Raw genomic sequence first — 20138 nt, 5'->3', positions numbered from 1 at the left:
ACATCAAGGATAGGGGGATCATTAGGGGCACTCAGCATGGCTTCACCAAGGGGAAGTCATGCTTAACCAACTTGATAGCCTTTTATGAGGACGTAACCCGGTGGATAGATGATGGTAAAGCTGTGGATGTGGTCTATCTCGATTTCAGTAAAGCGTTTGACACGGTCTCCCACAGCATCCTCGCAGCTAAACTGAGGAAGCGTGGTCTGGATGATTGGATAGTGAGGTGGATTGGGAACTGGCTGAAGGAAAGAAGCCAGAGAGTGGTGGTCAATGGGACAGAGTCCAGTTGGAGGCCTGTGTCTAGCGGAGTCCCTCAAGGGTCGGTACTGGGACCAGTACTATTCAACATATTCATTAATGACTTGGATGAGGGAATAGAGTGCACTGTCAGCAAGTTCGCTGATGACACAAAACTGGGAGGAGTGGCTGACACAACGGAAGGCTGCGCAGCCATTCAGAGAGACCTGGACAGGCTGGAGAGTTGGGCGGGGAGAAATTTAATGAAATATAACAAGGGCAAGTGTAGAGTCCTGCATCTGGGCAAGAACAACCCCATGTACCAGTACAAGTTGGGGACAGACCTGTTGGAGAGCAGCGTAGGGGAAAGGGACCTGGGGGTCCTAGTGGACAGCAGGATGACCATGAGCCAGCAGTGTGCCCTTGTGGCCAAGAAGGCCAATGGCATCCTGGGGTGTATTAGAAGGGGTGTGGTTAGCAGGTCAAGAGAGGTTCTCCTCCCCCTCTACTCTGCCCTGGTGAGGCCGCATCTGGAATATTGTGTGCAGTTCTGGGCCCCTCAGTTCAAGAAGGACAGGGAACTGCTAGAGAGAGTCCAGCGCAGAGCCACGAAGATGATTAAGGGGGTGGAACATCTCCCTTATGAGGAGAGGCTGAGGGAGCTGGGTCTCTTTAGCTTAGAGAAGAGGAGACTGAGGGGTGACCTCATTAATGTTTATAAATATGTAAAGGGCAAGTGTCATGAGGATGGAGCCAGGCTCTTCTCAGTGACATCCCTTGACAGGACAAGGGGCAATGGGTGCAAGCTGGAACACAGGAGGTTCCGCATAAATATGAGGAAAAACTTCTTTACGGTGAGGGTGACCGAACACTGGAACAGGCTGCCCAGAGAGGTTGTGGAGTCTCCTTCTCTGGAGACATTCAAAACCCGCCTGGACGTGTTCCTGTGTGATATGGTCTAGGCAATCCTGCTCCGGCAGGGGGATTGGACTAGATGATCTTTCGAGGTCCCTTCCAATCCCTAACATTCTGTGATTCTGTGATAGTTTCTTGGTTACTTACATACTGTACAGTGACGGTCTGTAGAGCAATTTGTTGGGCTTATGAACAGTTGGGTGGTAGTATTTGCCACTTGGCCACCTTAATAATGGCGAGCAATCAATTTTCTTGGCTGGATGGCTGAACAGCAGGAAGCAAGCATGTCACTTGGCTGACTAGCTATTCAGAAAGTGAATGTATCTTGGTTGGAAGATAAGGATGGACAGATACAAGTAAAAATTAACATTCCTTAACCATGCTGATAGTAAACAGGAAAGCAGTCAAGGTTAATCCAGCTGTTGTTTTTGCCTTTGAGGGAGGGTAAACTGGGTGGAAGTCTGGATAAATTCAGTACAGCAAAAGGAGGCTGTGAGACTGATTATAAGCTCTGTAAGTGGACTAACTCAGACATGTTCTAAAAGCATTGCAGCTAATTTAAATTCAGAAGCTTTGGTGGAAAAAGTCCTTTCTGAATACCTCAGCAATTATGGAATTCAGTAATATCACATGTCAAATTTAGATACCAAGTTTTATCTGTTACCTTGAGAGAATGAAATGCTGGATGAATTGGGAAAAGTTCTACATATTATAGTCACTTCCCTGGACAAAAGCAAAATTTCCATAGCCCACAAAATTCAGGAGTTCATGGTTCATATAATGCAGAAAAGGCTGTAATGGTTTCTGAACATTCTGTTTGGGTTATATGAAATGTCCATGATGTTTTGGAGGTTTATGGGCAAAATACTGTGGCTTCTTTGAGTATATGCAGCTTCCCATTTTAATGCATTGTTAACATTATTTCATGGGTTGAATACCTGCAGAGTAGAGATAGTTCTGTCAGCTTTGAAAACATAACATTTTCTGCCTGTATGCCTCAGGAGTGTTGAATTAGATAAGTAATTGTGGTGCGTTGACCTTGGCTGAACACCAGGTGCTCATCAAGCCACTCTATCACTCCCCCTCCTCAGCTGGACAGGGGGAGAAAAATATAACTAAAGACTCGTGGGTAGAGATAAGGACAGGGAGATCACTCAGCAATTACTGTCACGGGCAAAACAGACTCAACTTGGGGAAATTAAATTAATTTATTGTCAATCAAATCAGAGTAGGGTAATGAGAAATAAAACTATATCTTAAAACACCTTCCCCCCACCCCTCCCTTCTTCCCAGGCTCAACTTTACTCCCAATTTCTCTACCTCCTCCCCCAGAGTGGCACAGGGGGACAGGGAATGGGGGTTGCGGTCAGTTCATCGCATATTGTCTCTGCCACTCCTTCCTCCTCACCCTCTTCCCCTGCTCCAGCGTGGGATCCCTCCCATGGGAGACAGTTCTTCACGAACTTCTCTGTGAGTCCTTCCCACAGGCTGCAGTTCTTCACGAACTTCTCCAGCATGGGTCCTTTCCACGGAGTGCAGTCATTCAGGAACAGACTGCTCCATCATGGGTCCCCCATGGGGTCACAAGTCCTGCCAGTAAACCTGTTCCAGCATGGGCTCCTCTCTCCATGGGGTCACAGCCTCCTTCGGCTGCATCCATCTGCTCCGGCGTAGGGTCCTCCACGGGCTGCAGGTGGATATCTGCTCCACCGTGGACCTCCATGGGCTGTAGGGGGACAGCCTGCATCACCATGGTCTTCACCATGGGCTGCAGGGGAATCTCTGCTCTGGTGCCTGGAGCACCTCCTTCCCCCACCTCCTTCTTCACTGACCTTGGTGTCTGCAGAGTTTCTCTCACATACACAGAATCACACAGAATCATTTTGGTTGGCAAGGACCTTTAAGATCATCGAGTCCAACTGTTAACCTAACACTACCAAGTCCACTACTAAACAATATCCCTAAGCACCACATCTACTTGTCTTTTAAATACCTCCAGGGACGGTGATTCCACCATTTCCCTGGGCAGCCTGTTCCAATGCTTGATCACCCTTTCCGTGAAGAAATTTTTCCTAATATCCACTCTAAACCTCCCCTGGTGCAACTTGAGGCCGTTTCCTCTCGTCCTATCATTTGTGTTACTTGGGAGAAGAGACCGAGACCCACCTCTCTACAACCTCCTTTCAGGTAGTTGTAGACAGCAATAAGGTCTCCCCTCAGCCTCCTTTTCTCTAGACTAAACAACCCCAGCTTCCTCAATTGCTCCTCATAACACTCATTCTCCAGACCCTTCACCAGCTTTGTTGCCCTTCTTTGGACTCGCTCCAGCACCTCAATGTCTTTCTTGTAGTAAGGGGCCCAAAACCGAACACAATATTTGAGGTGTGGTCTCACCAGTGCCGAGTACAGGGGGACGATCACTTCCCTTGCCCTGCTGGCCACACTGTTTCTGATACAAGCCAGGATGCTGTTGGCCTTCTTGGCCACCTGGGCACACTTCTGGCTCATATTTAGCTGGCTGTTGATCAACATCCCCAGGTCCTTTTCCACCAGGCAGCTTTCCAGCCACTCTTCCCCAAGCCTGTAGCATTGCATGGGGTTGTTGTGACCCAAGTGCAGGACCCGACATGTGGCCTTGTTGAATCTCATACAGTTGGCCTCGGCCCATCGATCCAGCCTGTTGAGATCCCTCTGCAGGTCCTTCCTACCCTCCAGCAGATCAACACTCCTGCCCAACTTTGTGTCATCTGCAAACTTACTGAGGGTGCACTCGAGCCCCTCGTCCAGATCATTGATAAAGATATTGATAAATGTTGAACATATTCTCACTCCTCTGTCCTGGCTGCTGTTGTGCAGCAGTTTCCCCCCCCTTCTTAAATATGTTATCACAGAGGTGCTACCACTGTCACTGACTGGCTCACCTTTGGTCAGCAGCAGGTCCATCTTGGAGCTGGCTGGCACTGGCTCTATTGGAAATGGGGAAGCTTCTAGCAGCTTCTCACAGAAGCCACCCCTGTAGCCCCCCTGCTACCAAAACCTTGCTATGCAAACCCAGTACAGTAATGTATAGCTTATGTAAGAGCCTTGGTGGAAGACCCAGATCCTAATGTCAAATAGCAAGTGTAGTTAGCTGCACGTTACAAAAAATTCATACTCTAGTTTGCAACAATTATGCTCCCCTTAAGCATCTTGCTATTTAAGAAAGTGTCACGGAAGGCTCAAATGTCATGTACTTGTGCAGAGAATTCTAGTGAAATTTAGTGCATCTCTTCTAATGGACTCACAGTACAGAGCCCTACTTTGATATGAAACTAATTTTTTTACACAGATGCTATTAAACAGGGACAATGTTCTTTTTGAAGATAGAGGATGAGAGAAATACACTGTTTTTTATATGTATCCATCATACAAGGAGAGGCTGAGAGGGCTGGGATTGTTTAGCCTGGAGAAGAGAAGGCTGAGGGGGGAATCTTATCAGTGCATATTAAATACTGATGGGAAAGTGTGAAGAAGATGGAGCCCAACTCTTCTCAGTGATGGTCAGTGACAGGGCAAGAGGCAGTGGGCATAAATTGAGATATGGGAAATAAAAGTTTTTTTCTAGTGTTTAAATTGTGTGTTTTCTGAGCAAACTGGAACCAGTTGCCCAGAGAGATTGGGGAGTCTCCATCCTTGGAGATATTAAAAACCTGACTGGACATAGCCCTGAGTAACCTTCTCTAGTTGATCCTGTTTTGGGAAGATGGGGGTCTGGACTAGGTGTTCTCCAGCGGGCTCTTCCAACCTCAGTAATTCTGTTATTCTGAAAAGTATTTGTCAATAGGTTGGGCTACCAAGTCCTGGTTAGCTTGTATTTAGAGGTGTCCATTTACTTTGGTGATTGACTTTGCCTAGTTGAAATGGTTACAAACCATTCAGGATAAGATTATCCGACAACGTGGCATTTCAGCTGTCTGGATTTACACTGCAGTGTTGAGTTGGAACCGTTTTTGAAGATGCAGATCCTTTTTCTGAAGAGTGTAAAGTATTGGACAAATAGTCTTCTAGTCTTTTTGGAGAAGAGATGGAATAGAACATACAGGACCTTCTAAGAACTAGGTGGCAGCTCACCTTGCTTTACTGACAAACAGCATGCAAGTACTAGAAATCAGATGGCTATTTTTGATTCCTAGCTGAAGGAAGAGACACAGACCAGAAGAAGAGAATCATGCTCCTTTTTGAAGGGACATCTACAGGCTAGCAAAGGAGATAGGTAGGGACTTTGTCCAAAGAGAAGACTTGATGGCTGAAGTGGTATCTTCCTTCATAACCCAGTAATGGCCCAACCTGAAGGTGGTAATATCAAGTCCAATCAGTCTTACCCATTAAATATTATCTGTCTGGGATTTTTTTTTTCTTAATTTTTTGCCTTTTTTTTTTTTTTTTTTTTTTTTTAAACCTAAAGAAGGCAGAGGGACCCCATACATTCCACTGACAACTTCTGCTTGCATTAGCAAGGCTCAGATTCTATCAGGGTCAAAAAGAAAATTTGTGCCTTAATTAGGGGCAAACAGAATATGAAGAGGCTGAAAGCTACCTCTTTCCAGGAAGTTAGTTCACACTGCCACCATTCTTCCAAGTACTACTAGTTGGAGACAGGCACTGAGAAATCTCTCTGCCCCAAAGTTTCTGTCTGTCTCAGAATTAAAGATCCTAGCAATGCTAGACCTGGTGTTGGTCTGTCTTCGTTTAGCCCGCACCCAGGGCTAGACAATAGCAGTTTTTCTCTCACCCAATATCCCCTCCCCAACAGACGAAGGAAATAGGGAAAAAGAGGGAGACTCATGGGTTAAAATTAAACAGATTTAATAAAATAAAGAAACCAATATAAGTGCTAACACAAAACACACAAAAGTATATTTGGCTACAGAGTTGCAGCAGGTTGTTCAGGAATACTAATCATTAGCAATGAGGAAAAAGAGATGCCAGAAGAAAGAAAAGCAAAACCAGCCCCACCTCTCTCTTGCAAGCCCTCCCTTTTATAGTGAGCTTGATGTCAATGATATAGAATACACCTGTGGGCTAGCCAGGGTCAGCTGCCCTGGATTTAACTGCTAATGGCCTTGATCACCATGGCTGGCCACAAACTGAAACCAAATCCCAATGAAACCAGGACATAGTCTAAGTCAAATCTCAGAGCTGTTCCTAGTTAACTTTATTTAAATCAACAGGAAGTTGCCTTCAGTCATGAGCCTGTGGGATTTTTCCTTTGAGACAAGAATGTTAGTTCTGTGTATGATTTAGAGACACAGGATCACTATCAATGTTTTCAAACTTTTTTCTTAAATTTTGCTGTATTAGTGTTGCTTAAGAGTGTTAATAAAAACAGGTGCACAAAAATCTTTGTATAGACAAATTTAACAGAGATAGTAACACTGTCAGACCCAGCTGTAGTTCTTCAACTTGAAATATGAAAAGCAGAAACTGAAAATTAGATTCACAGAATCACAGAATGGTTAAGGTTGAAAGGGACTTCTGGAAATCATCTAGTCCAACCCCCTGCCAAAGCAGGTTCACCCAGAGCACATTGCACAGGGTTGTGTCCAGGCAGGTTTTGAATATCTCCAGAGAAGGAGACTCCACAGCCTCCCTGGGCAGTCTGTTCCAGTGCTCTGTCACCCTCAAAGTAAAGAAGTTTTTCCTCATGTTGAGAGGGAACTTCCCATGTTTCAGTTTGTGCCCATTGCCCCTTGTCCTGTCACTGGGCACCACTGAGAAGAGTTGCCCCCTCCTCTTGACACCTGCCCCTAAGGTATTTTTAAGTATTGATAAGATCCCCCCTCAGTCTTCTCCAGGCTAAACAGACCCAGCTCCTTCAGCCTCTCCTCATAAGAGAGATGCTCCAGTCCTCTGACCATCTTTGTAGCCCTCCGCTGGACTCTCTCCAGTAGTTCCTTCTCTTCCTTGAACTGGGGGCCCCAGAACTGGACACAGTACTCCAGGTGTGGCCTCACTAGGGCAGTGTAGAGGGGGAGGACAACCTCCCTTGACCTGCTGGCCACACTCTTCCTAATGCACCCCAGGATACCATTGGCCTTCCTGGCCACAAGGGCACATTGCTGGCTCATGGTGAACTTGTCCACCAGGACGCCCAGGTCCTTCTCTACAGAGCTGCTTTCCAGCAGGTCAACCCCCAGCCTATACTGGTGCATGGGGTTATTCCTCCCTAGGTGCAGGACCCTACACTTGCCATTGTTGAACTTCATGAGGTTCCTCTACACCCAACTCTCTAGCCTGTCCAGGTCTTGCTGAATGGCAGCACAGCCTTCTGGTGTATTTCCCACACCTCCCAGTTTTGTGTCATCAGCAAACTTGCTAAGGGTGCACTCTGTCCCTTTGTCCAGGTCATTGATGACTAAGTTGGACAGGACTGGACCCAGTACTGACCCCTGGGGAACACCGCTAGCTACAGGACTCCAACTAGACTCAGCACCGCTGATCACAACTCTCTGAGCTCTGCCATTCAGCCAGTTCTCAATCCACCTCACTGTTCACTCATCTCACCCACACTTCCTGAGCTTTCCTATGAGGATGTTATGGGAGACAGTGTCAAAAGCCTTGCTGAAGTCAAGGTAGACAACATCCACTGCTCTCCCCTCATCTACCCAGCCAGTCATGTCCTCATAGAAGGCCATCAGATTGGTCAAGCATGATTTCCCCTTGGTGAATCCATGTTGACTACTCCTGATAACCTCCTTTTCCTCCACATGCTTAGAGATGGCATCCAGAATGAGCTGTTCCATCACCTTCCCAGGGATGGAGGTGAGGCTGACCGGCCTGTAGTTGACTGGGTCCTCCTTCTTGCCCTTTTTGAAGACTGGAGTGACATTGGCCTTCCTCCAGTCCTCAGGCACCTCTCCTGTTCTCCATGACCTTTCAAAAATGATGGAGAGTGGTTTGGCAATAGCATCTGACAGCTCCCTCAGCACTCATGGGTGCATCCCATCGGGGCCCATAGATTTGTGGGTGTCCAGTTTACCTAAATGATCTCTAACTTGATCCTCCTCAACCAAGGGAAAGTCTTCCTTTCTCCAGGCTTCCTCTCGTACCTCCAGGGCCCAGGATTCCTGAGGGCCGGCCTTAGCAGTAAAGACTGAGGCAAAGGCAGCATTCAGTAACTCAGCCTTCTCTGTATCCTCCATCACCAGGGCACCCTCCTCATTCAGCAGCGGGCCCACATTTTCCCTTTTGCTGCTGATGTACTTGAAGCCCTTCTTGTTGTCCTTGATGTCCCTTGCCAGATTGAATTCCAAGTGGGCCTTAGCATTCCTCATTGCATCCCTGCATACTCTGACAACCTTCCTATATTCCTCCCAAGTGGCCTGTCCCTTTTTCCACATTCCGTAGACTTCCTTCTTCCGTTTGAGTTTTGCCAGAAGCTCCTTGCACATCCATGCAGGTCTCCTGCCCCCTTTGCTCAATTTCTTACTCATAGGGATGCACCAATCTTGAGCTTGGAGGAAGTGATGCTTAAATATTGACCAGCTCTCTTGGACCCCCCTACCTTCTAGAGCCCGATCCCATGGGATACCCCCAAGGAGGTCCTTGAAGAGGCCAAAGTCAGCTCTCCTGAAGTCCAGGGTTGTGATCTGTCACGGTTTAAAGCTGGGCCGGCTATTAAATCTGTGGCAGACGCTTTCTGTTAACCCTCCCCCCCCCCCACGCCAAAGGGAAAGGGAAAAGGGAGAGAGACTTCCGGGTTGGAAAGTTAAAACAGTTTTAATAAACTATAATAATGAAAAAGAGTATAATAATAATAATAATAATAATAATAGAAATAATAAAATATATACAAATATATATACAAAACCAAGATCAAGCTCCCCTGAAGTCAGCCACGTCACCACCGGCACTGCAGGGCAGGCTCCGGGAAGGCCCAGGCTGGGCCTAGCGACGGTCGAGAACTGGATTCAGGAATGCACGGATTGGGGGCAGCAGGAAAACAGAGTCCTCTTCGGACACCGGCCATAGCAGAAAGAGAGCGAGATCCTCATGATCCCCCCGCTTTATACTGAGAATGACGTGTATGGGATGGAATACCTTCATTGGTCAATTTTGGGTTACCTGCCCTGTCTGCTCCTCCCTGCAGGTGCGACCCCCCTTCGGCTCTTCACTCGTAAGCAGTGAGGAATTTAGCAGTGACCTTGGTTCCTCTAGGAATAAGTATAAGCAAGAGCCTTTCTGCATAACATCCCTACCGGTGCCTCAGTGATAACTATAAACTTCGAGCGTTATCAGTCCTGGAAGCAGACACTGTCTGCAAAACATGCAGTTAGTTTCAGAAAGTGCAGTTACGTAGAAGAAACTTAGCTGAAAGTAAAAATCACTGAAAGGAAAATTGGCCTCCACGCAGGATCCTGAACTCCACCAGCTCATGGTCGCTGCAGCCAAGGCTACCCCCCACCTTCACATCCCTAACAAGACCTTCGTTATTTGTTAGCACAAGGTCTAGCGGCGCACCTCTCCGTGTTGTCTCCTCCACCACCTGTGTCAAAAAGTTATCATCAACGCTCTGCAGGAACCTCCTGGACTGTGGGTGCCTTGCTGTGTTGTCTTCCCAGCAGATATCAGGGTGGTTGAAGTCCCCCATGAGAACCAGGGCCTGCGATCCTGAGGCTACTTCCAGCTCTCTGTAGAAGGCCTCATCTACTTCCTCTTCCTGATCAGGTGGCCTGTAGTAAACCCCCACAACAGTGTCACCCATATTAGCTTGCCCCTTAATTCTTACCCATAGGCTCTCGACTCGTTCTTCATCCACCCCTAGGCAGAGCTCGATACATTCCAGTTGCTCTCTCACATAAAGGGCAACTCCACCTCCTTGCCTCACTGGCCTGTCCTTCCCAAAAAGTACATAGCCATCCATGACAGCATTCCAGTCATGTGAGCTATCCCACCATGTCTCTGTAATTGCAATGAGATCATGGTCCCACAACCGCACATAGATCTCTAATTCTTCCTGTTTATTCCCCATGCTGCGTGCATTGGTGTACAGGCATTTCAGAGAGGTAGTCAAGCATGCAGGTTTCCCAGGAGGGGTACAAGAGGATCCACCATATCTATACATACCCTTGAGGCAGTTGGTCTTTTGGTTCCCATCTTGGGAGGCAGCTAAGGAACATTTCTTGCCGTTCTGGTTGCCCTGGCTTATTCCCCTGTTGAAAGCAATGGCACAAGCATTACCACTCTGGACCCCACCCCCCAAGTCCTTCAGTTTAAAGCCTGCCTCACCAAGTTGGTCAGCTTGCTGCCAAAGATTCCCTTGCCTCTTCTAGACAGGTGGATCCCATCCCTCCCCAACAGGTTATAGTTATCAAAGTGTCCCATTGTCATAAAAGCCAAAACCCTCACAATAGCACCAGCCACAAAGCCAAGAGTTGATTTCTATTATATGCCTATTTCTGGCTGCCCCCTTTCCTCTGACTGGTAAAATGGAGGAAAAGATAACTTGGGCACCAATATTTTTCACTTGCACCCCCGGTGCTTTGTAGTCTTCCTTGATTCTGCCCAGGTTCCAGCTTGCGGTGTCATTTGTGCCCACATGAAAGAGCAGCAGGGGATAGTAGTCTGTTCTCTTAACAAGTTGTGGCACCCTCCCGGCAATCTCACACCTTAGCACCTGGAAGGCAGCATACCTCTTGTGATTCTCTGTCAGGTCAGCAGATGGGCACCTCAGTGCCCCTCAACAGTCACCCACTACAAGCACTCATCATTTCTTTTTACAGTATCAACTATGTGCTGCAGGTATGATTTCACCTTGTGGATTCTGCTCTTGGGTATCTATAGCTGTTAAAGCTTCATATCTGTTTTTAGTTGTGATACTGGAGGGTGGAGATTGAGGCAGAGTCCTACTTTTGTGGGTCACCAGGGTCCAAGGAGCCTCTTTCTCGGTGGTGCCTTCTAATGGGCCATGGTACTGACACCACCTATCTATCTCTGTCTCAGCTCTTCTAATACTGCACAGCCTTCTGTTTCCTGCAACTCAGCCACTTCACATAACAGACCATCAACCTATGCACACCTTATGCAGGTACTTACCTTTTCTCCAGGGGAAGGGTTGGGGCACTCATTACAGCCTACTGCCTGTATTGAAGTCTCTTTCCTTACTGGTTTTGTCTGAGTGGAATCATCAGACTTCTCACAGGCTTTCTCTGCAGGAAGGCTGGTGTTGGCTCTGAGGTGAGTGCTCACCATTGTGGCAGGGAACCTAGTGCACTTCCCTGGGCTGTGGGCCTACAGGCAGCTTGCAGTGCCCTTCTGCGCAAACTACTGCACTACATCCTGGCTGACATACAACACTCCTACTCGCTGGCGCTCCCAAGGCCGCCTTTTGTAGGAGGGGCTGTGGTTGCTCTGGCAACGCCCCCGCCTCGTCAGTGACTCTCCGCGAGAGCTGCCGGCTCCGGGCGGCTCTCGCCGCTGCCCTGGCGTTTCCTTACCTCGGGAAAAGCCCCTGTGCGCCGAGATCTGCCGCTCCGCTGTGGGACGGGCCGGCTCCGGAGCAGCTCCCCTCGGCAACTGACTGTTATTCATGAAGAAACAGTTTCTAGTTTGAACACAATTGCTAGGGCACTTACTCGGTTGCTCACAGATATGTATGCAGGAAAGCAAAATAAAGTGGAGATGTACTCAATGTAGACCAAGTGGGAGCACTGTCAGAATAATATATTCATTTTCAATATCCTCATTTGAAAAAAGGTCATGATAAATATGTGGATGTTCAAAATGTGGTGCATGTTAACCAATGAACAGCTGATCAATGATTGTGTTTTTTTTCCATGATTTTGAGGCCACTTTATATTTTTGTTTACCAAAGATTGAATCAAACTTAAGAGCTTGCTGAACAAAATAGTTATGAACTGTTGTCCTGTGCAGCTTCAGGAGGTCAGGCTAGATGATATTGTCAGAGTATGAATCCAGATAGTGATACTAGGTATATCTTAATATATCCTTTCGTAATTTATCTAATAACTGTTGTTTTCTTGGCCTTTCTAAATATTAAAGAAATTAAGTGTGAAATGCAAAAGCTGGTATGCATAAGTGTAGCTTTTGTGCTGTGTCTTAAAGTGCCCCGTCAATTAGTTTTTAACTTCCCTGTTTTTCTTTGATAGTTCTTCCTGTCTGCTTTTCCTGCTCTATGAAGAGGTGATAGGAGTCATCTTACTTTGACAGAGAGAGCTTCTACGTTTATGTTGAATGAAACTTTACTTGCTCAGTTTTTACTTTATTTTAACATGTGCCTCAGTATATTTGCAAAAAGTTATTTAATGTTCTGTTCTATTCTATTTAAGATCGGACTCCATAATAGCAACTTCAGCAAATTCCATACATCTGTGTAAAACAGCTGTTTTGTAAAATACTAAGAGCTCTTCAGTGCGTTATAGAATGATACATAGGTTTGCTGAGCATGGACTGCTAGGAAAACAATAGGTATTAACTTATTCATGTTGATTTTGACAACAGCTTGAGCTTCATTTTACACTGTTTGCTTCTAAACCAATTGGAATGCTAGCTCATGTATTCAGGAATTAAACTTCAGTCATGCTGAACTGAAATTTCAGTGATCTTAAGCTTGTAATGTTAAGTTTTAAAGTTTGTGTTGCTCAAGTTATGCCTTTTGTCTTAATGTTGCTTTTCATTCAATTGGATTCTTTTCCCGACTGAAGAAACTCTTACTTAATACAGGATTAGTGAATTCAGTGTGTTTCCATTGTTATCAGGTATAAGTACAAGCATGTGAGGATGTCCTGATTTCACTGGGATTTTGTTTCAGTTTGTGGCCAGCCATGGTGATCAAGGCCCTCAGCAGTTAAATCCAGGGCAGCTGACCCAGGCTGGCCCATAGGTATATTCCATATCATTGGCATCAAGTTCACTATAAAAGAGAGGGCTTGCTGGGAAGAGGTGGGAGCTTTTTTTGCTATTCTCCTTCTTTTCCAATGATTGTGATTCCTAGAGTAACTTACCAGCGCTCTGTAGATAAGTATACTTTTGTCTGTTTTGTGTTGTTGTTTATATTGATTTCTTCATTTCATTAAATCTGTTCAACTTCAATCTACAAGTCTCCTTCCTTTTCCTAATTCCTTTCCTTATTTGGGGAAGGGGCACTGGGTGATAGAAAAAGTGCTTATTGTTTAATCCCAGGTGTGGGCTAAATGTAGACAGAGGATAAACATAAAATTCAAATCTGAAAGGGCACAGCTATTTTTTTCCTTCTTCCATTCTCTCCTTTCTTAGCAAACTGAAATGTATGAATTTTTTTTTTTTATGTTGTACAGTTAATATGTTATTAGTGATATATAATGTTAAATTCAGGGATATTCTGGTTTTATGTAGTTTCTGAGTTTATTGTTTTTCTTCTTTGATGATCTTAAATTTTTTGGTCCTCTAGAGAAAGACGTAAAAGGAAGAGTAGAAGTCCCTCCAAGTCTCCTAAAACATCTAAAACAACAAAAAGGAAGCCTTCACAAACTCCTTCTCCAAAAAGGTTAGTTTGATATAAGCATAAAAGTTAATGAGCAGTAAAGGAGGAAAAAAAGTTATAGTTTCTTTGTTGAATGGAAATGTGACATAAAGATCAGTGTTATGAAAGGAGCTAACTCAATTTGTTTTTCTTCTGGATTTTTTTTGTTATGCAAGAAGCTCTTTAATATTTTCTTTTCTAACAAAAAGGTTTGTTTTTCAATAAATGGATCGCTAGAAGGTGGATGCAGATACATATATTGAAAACAACTTGGGAAGTATTTCATTGGTTTACTGCCTTTTCACTAGTCATCTCAGATAACTTCAATTGGTCAGTATGATTCAGTTCTAATTTAAAACAAAACAAAAACCCTTCATGGATTTGATCTTTGGTATGCTTTCAACTAGAGTGTTAAATCTGTTAGCGATGCAAACTTGCTTCAAATCAATAAAAGCCCTTCATCAGATACAGATTAATTTGGTTTTCTCTTTGTAAATACCATGCATACTGAACATATGCTGCCTTTAGCTCTCTTCAGTCAAAAAATCCCCTTGTCTTTATGAAGGGGTTTTTGTTATGTTTTGGAGTGGTGGTTTGTGTGGTTTTGGTTTTTTTTTTTGGAAACCCCCCAGATGAGAGTTTAGTTTGCAGTTAAATGGCTTGAAGGTGACTGAAACTTTCTGAAGGAAAGCAAACCAGGATACCAACATTCTTAGTTACTGTACTGTGCAATTTACTGTACAGTACACTCAATGTATGCATTGGTAGTATATTTGTTGCTGTTGGATCAAATTCTGATTTGAGTAAAAATTTTCCTAAACAGAAACAAGAAAGAAAAAAAAAGAGAAAAGGATACAAATAATGAAAGAAGAGAAAGAGAATGTTCCACCTCCAAGAAAAAAAGTAGTAAAGAAACAGAGGGAAAGGAGAAATCTGATAAAAGCACCACTACCTTGAAGGTAAGTTGTGTGAACAAGTGATAAGCAGAGTGGAGTGCTGTAAGTGGAATGATTATTGGAATTTCCTCCTTTCTTTTTCTTTCTTTTCCTCACCCTTCTTTTTCCCCTGTTTTCCTTACCAAATTATTGCTACTTGGGTTTAGGTTTTGCCAGTCGGAGACATGAAAGTCATTCTCCAGTTGATGTTAGTAGGCCAGTTTGAGAAGTCTGTGTGTTTGAACTTTACTGGACCTATAGGAACTTGTGTGAATAGGTTATGGAAACACTTTGTTTTGGTTTTGCTCCCTTTTCTGTTCTGTGCCATATCTTAGGAGTTGGCTGGCCGCCTATCTGTATGAGCAGGCGGGAAGCAGATTCTGTAACTAAGCAGCAGGGTTCAGGGTTATTTTGGCTGTGTCATGGTTTAACTGGCAACTGAGAACCACACAGCTGCTTGCTTGCTCTCCCCCAGTGGGATGAGAGAGAATCAAAGGGTAAAAGTGAGAACTCATGGGTTGAGATAAAGATGGATTAATAGGTAAAGCAAAAGCCATGCACACAAAGTAAAACAAGGAATTCATTCACTACTTCCCATCGGCAGGCAGGTGTTCAGCCATCTCCAGGAAAGCAGGGCTCCATCACACATAACAATTACTTGAGAAGACAAACACCATCACTCTGAACATCTCCCCTTCCTCCTTCTTCCCCCAGCTTTATATGCTGAGCATGATCTCATATGATATGGAATATCCCTTTGGTCAGTTGGGGTCAGCTGTGTCCCCTCCCAACTTCTTGTGCACCCCCAGCCTACTCACTGGTGGGGTGGGGTGAGAAGCAGAAAAGGCCTTGATGCTGTGTAAGCACTGCTCAGCAATAGCTAAGACATCCCTGTATTATCAACACTGTTTCCAGCACAAATCCAAAACATAGCCCCATACCAGCTACTATGAAGAAAATGAACTCTATCCCAGCCAAAACCAGCACAGGCTGTCAAGCTAAAAAGATTTTTAATAAACTTTCACTCTGCAGTTCAGCCTCTCCCTGGTTGCTTTGGTCCTGGGCTGCATATTAGACTCTGCAGGAGTAAAGTTGAAGATTTGGGGAAGAGTAGTATGGGATTTTTCCCTTGCAAAATAGAAGGTGGTGTGATTAAGAAAAACATCTTCAAATGGTTTAATCTTAGAATTTGAAAAGCAGCATGCCTTTAAAGAGTAGTTTGTGGTACTCAGAATTATTCAACTGTTAGAAATCAGCTGATTTAGGTGACTGTCCACATGCTTAAGTAATTATCTTACCCAAGAACTCTCTTAAAATTTATCAGTTACCTGACAAAAAGTATGAAAGAAAAACTGTAATCCTGTTTTATTTAAAAAATATGGTGAAGTCTTAATTTCTAGAGCTGTTCCTCATGGGTCTCATGATGCTGCTTGCTCTGTTTTACCTGAATATTGATGATAAAGACAGATGACTTTACGGCAATGATTTCTTGGGTGATGGGTTGTTATGAGTGCCTAACTTCAGCCAATTGAAAAGAAAACTTTTTTTTTTTTCTTTAAAAAAAGCTGACACCTCTATTCTGAAAATTGCTGAGACAAGATAAGCATGTAAAAATTGAGGCAATCAAAATATCAAGAGTTGGTTGGAAGTCATATCCTGTAATGCTAAGAGTATGTTTTGGGTTTTTTTTGTAAAATAATTTTATCTTTGGTAGGGCAAAGATCACACTAAAGAGGATCCAAATTCAGAAACTGACAAGGAAGTAGGCTACAGAGATACACAAAGGACAGATGAAGTCAAACTACAACAGAATGGGAACTGTCAACCAAATGATGAAAAACTCAATTAAAATGGAAGAGGTTTAAAGCAAAGAATGGACCTCTGACTCAACTAAGGAAAGAAATCCAAAGCTTTTTATTTCCCAGAATGAGGAAGAAAATGTTAAAGCAATCAACCTGAACATGGTGATAGTACTAGTAGCTCTTCCAGTTCTTGTGATAGCTTTGTTGATTTCTTGCTATAAAGCAAGAGAGCACGGACCAGTAGTTATACCATGAAAAGGCAGATGCCATCAGAACTATTCATCTCTGAAAATCCATGCATTTCCATGATGGCTGTACTTATTTGTAAAATGATTTATGTTAAGTTTTGCCATAAGCTGTTACAAATAAGTAGAAACTGAAAGATGTAAACCTGTACTATCCAAAAAAAGCTGAAGATATGTATTGAAGGTTGTTTAAAATACTGCTTGTTGATGAATTTTGTATTTTTTTACTTTGTGGTTTAAAAAATCCACAAAAACTTAAGTGTGTACTGTTTGTGCTTGGAAATGGTGCATAAATATACACACTTTCTTCTGTTGCAAATGAAAACTATAGAAAAAAGGTTTTTAAACATAAACACAGTTTTTACAGTTCTTATGTTAAATGCCCACTGACTAGTTTGTTTTTCATTTGCTCACTGCTTGAGATTCTTGGGTTTTATTTAAAACAATTTCTTACTAATATCCCTAAATGAATATTTCTTTTAAGTATTTGAACAATGCATGCTACTTTTCTGTTCCTAAAAGGAACATTGCCATGTTATAGATAATAGGTTAGCTTACTGAGTAATTTTGTGGTGGTTTTGTTGTTTTCTTTTGTCCTTCTAGAAGTGAGCACATCTGTATGATATTATTAGAACTTAAAACTTCGTTTTGAGCTGTACTGCAGTGCATTCAGCTGCAAATAGTACAGGTGCCGTTATGAAAATAATATTTTCTTATTTGTTTAAAAAAATATGGGAGCACAAGCAGAAGCTTTAGTGCCTTCTTAAAACAATGTGGTATTTTCTAGAAATGTATATGTGCTACTACTCATTTTCAGCTAAATCTTACATGATCTCTATTGCTATTTTGCCATCACCATTCTGTAGACAAGAATGCAAGTGATTTGTCAGAACGATTGTTTGATTCACTTGTTAAAATACTTAAACTCCATTTTTACTTTTATTTCTTATTTTTAGAAGAAATTTATAAGTGAAAGCAAAGATGCATTTTGGGGACCACCACTGTACAAAAGTAGTAGCTGAATACAAAGCATTTTCTGATCACCTGCATCAAAGACAGCCCTTTAGACCTTTAATCTACATTTGGATGGCCTTAATTGTTACCTCTCCATCATTGTCTCTCATACCTGTTGGGTGATATAAAAAGAATCGTATGCAAAGTTGAGGGGATAAATAATTTGGGGGGAAAAAAAGTTCTAATTTACACAGGAGTTATGGTAGAAATACTTTTTCATTCTTTAAAGAGAGGGCATGTAAGAGAATGACAAAGCAAATATTTTTGTCAAGGTAAAACATGGCTTATGCTCTCTAAACTAATTTAATCAGTTTCATCATTGTGAGATTTCTTAGTCATACCTTTAAAATTTATATTAAAATCAAGTATATTATTTTTAATACAACTTAATACAATCAAATGACTTGATTGCCTTACCTCATGGGAAGAGTTAGTTCTTTCAGTTAAAAAAACTTAATAGCATATTAGCTATTTGCTTTCAATTTGTTGTTTTTTTTTTCCTTTGCATAGTTAATTCTTAACAAAAAAAAAGCATATTACAGGGAATGAGAAATTTGACCAATTCCGAAGGTAATGAAACCCAATTTGATTGTGAAGCTGCTTAATCATCTTCTTTTTTTTTTTAATAGGATTTTATGTTCTTGCCACTGTACATTTAAGACTATAGAAAATGCTTTACCATGTAAAGTATAGACAGTCATTTTTGTAATGTTTAAGCCACATGCTGTTGGCTGGTAAACAGCTTATTCTGATAAAAGAATGACAAATCTGTATGCTTATAGAAAGATTGTGAAGGATTGTGTCTTGCAACAACAGCTGTCTTATTTATGATGTGTAAGTAGCATGGAGCAAAGAGGTTCTTTGTATACTTGTTATCTTTGGTACCATTTCACTAATAAAATTAAGTACTTTAGAGGGAAGTTTGTGCTGATACATACTTATAGTTGATCTGGTCTTATTCAGGCAGCTGCTTTGATTTGAAATGTGGATACAAGTGAAAATATACATGTATTATAAATAATATCTTTGAAAAGCTAAGTTTCTCCTTTGGGAGAAATTAGAATTCTTGCAGTGTATCATGTTTCAGCTGAGATTACTTTGATTTCCTGAGTTTTGTTATCCTGAAATTGCATAGCTCTATTACATAGCAGTTACAGAATATATAAAGGATTGTGTACAGTTAGCTAAGAAACATGCCTTTGAAAATTAATAGTTAAGGATGACAGCCTTACTAGCTAACTTATCACATGTGTAAGTCCATATGCAGCACATAGTTATATTGTATGTGAATTAATAGTTCCCTTACAAAAAGTTGTTGGTCTTTTTTTTGAAAAAGACAAACAAAAGAAAATCCACCAAACACATAAACTTTCTACCTACCCCAAGTCCTATTTTCTTAAAATGCTATATTTTCTGGTTTTGCTTTGTAAATACTGTGCAGATCTGTGAAGTAGTTAAGTTATATCTATTCATATTAGGTGTTTTACGGTTCCCCTCTTCCTAAAAAGCTACCACTAGAGAACCATTATTCTGTAAAATGCCTATCTATCTCTGCAGAAGGTAGCTCATTTTTAAACCAGTAGCATAGCACAGTAACAAAGCTCCTGCTTGCTCTGCCAGGATTGTGTGCATCATCCATTAAATGTGTACATCTTCCACTGGAAGTTCATTGCCTTCATCATTAATAAGTTTGCATGCTGTGCTGCCATGTCAGGTTGTTTGGTTTTGCACTTTATAAATGAGATGAAATTGAGTGGAGGTTTTGAGAACAGTGTAGTTCATGATAGCTGTATTGTTTTAAATCTAACTTCATTTGAATCGGCCTTTATTTGAAAACATTGACTCATAATTGATCAGAAAAGTGATGATATGTTGCCATTTTGCTAAGACCATGTAAAGCACTGATGTGGAAGTTTCCATTAGTGACCACAGTTACTTCACAACAGTGTTTCTCAAAAACAGATAGGATTTGGGTAAGGGATGGTGCCAGGAGGCTTCCTGAACTGGTGAGGCCCTCTGACTACTACCCACTATTAGTATTCCAGAGATTGAAGAGAGAAGTGCCAGGGCTATCAAAAGGGACTTCAGGGCCCTGGGGCGTTTGGTGAAGGGGGTAGGTGCGCAGGTTATATTCTCTTCAATTCCTTCAGTGTTAGGTGAAAATAGGGAAAAGACTATAAAAGTACAACAGATTAATACGTGGCTAAGAGACTGGTGCCGTAGGTGGGATTTTGGGTTCTTTGACCACGGGGTGGCTTTCATGGCACCGAGCCTGCTTATGCTGGATGGGGAACAGCTGAATCAGAAGGGGAAAAGGGTTATGGCCCAGAAGTTGGCAGGGCTGGTTAAAAGGTCTTTAAACTAGGTTCGATGGGGGAGGGGGATAAGACCAGGGCAGCCACAAATGAACCTAGGGGTGACAGGCCTGTGTCAGGGGCAAGGCTGCTAGCCCAGCTGAAGTGCATTTACACCAATGCATGCAGTATGG

At 42.8% G+C, this 20138-nt stretch overlaps 1 protein-coding gene across 5 annotated transcripts in view; it reads left to right on the top strand.

Annotated features, from left to right (window-relative positions):
- The window catches only part of LOC137675734 (splicing regulatory glutamine/lysine-rich protein 1-like), a 74791-nt gene that overhangs the window by 41857 nt on the left and 12796 nt on the right, over positions 1–20138 (top strand). For 2 of the 5 annotated variants that reach the window (XM_068421926.1, XM_068421930.1), the window contains exons 10-12: positions 13583–13678; positions 14478–14613; positions 16304–19130. In XM_068421926.1, the coding sequence (XP_068278027.1) occupies positions 13583–13678; positions 14478–14613; positions 16304–16438 (367 nt within the window). In that variant the 3' untranslated portion in view covers positions 16439–19130. Of the gene's footprint in view, positions 1–12911; positions 12949–13582; positions 13679–13863; positions 13985–14477; positions 14614–16303; positions 19131–20138 lie in introns of those variants that run through there. The other 3 variants (XM_068421927.1, XM_068421928.1, XM_068421929.1) reach the window with 3 other exon arrangements.

The sequence above is a fragment of the Nyctibius grandis genome, chromosome W (assembly GCF_013368605.1).
Source record: "Nyctibius grandis isolate bNycGra1 chromosome W, bNycGra1.pri, whole genome shotgun sequence".
Lineage (NCBI taxonomy): Eukaryota > Metazoa > Chordata > Aves > Nyctibiiformes > Nyctibiidae > Nyctibius > Nyctibius grandis.
The sequence above is the reverse complement of the archived record's forward strand: the minus strand, read 5'-3'. Positions and strand labels throughout refer to the sequence as shown.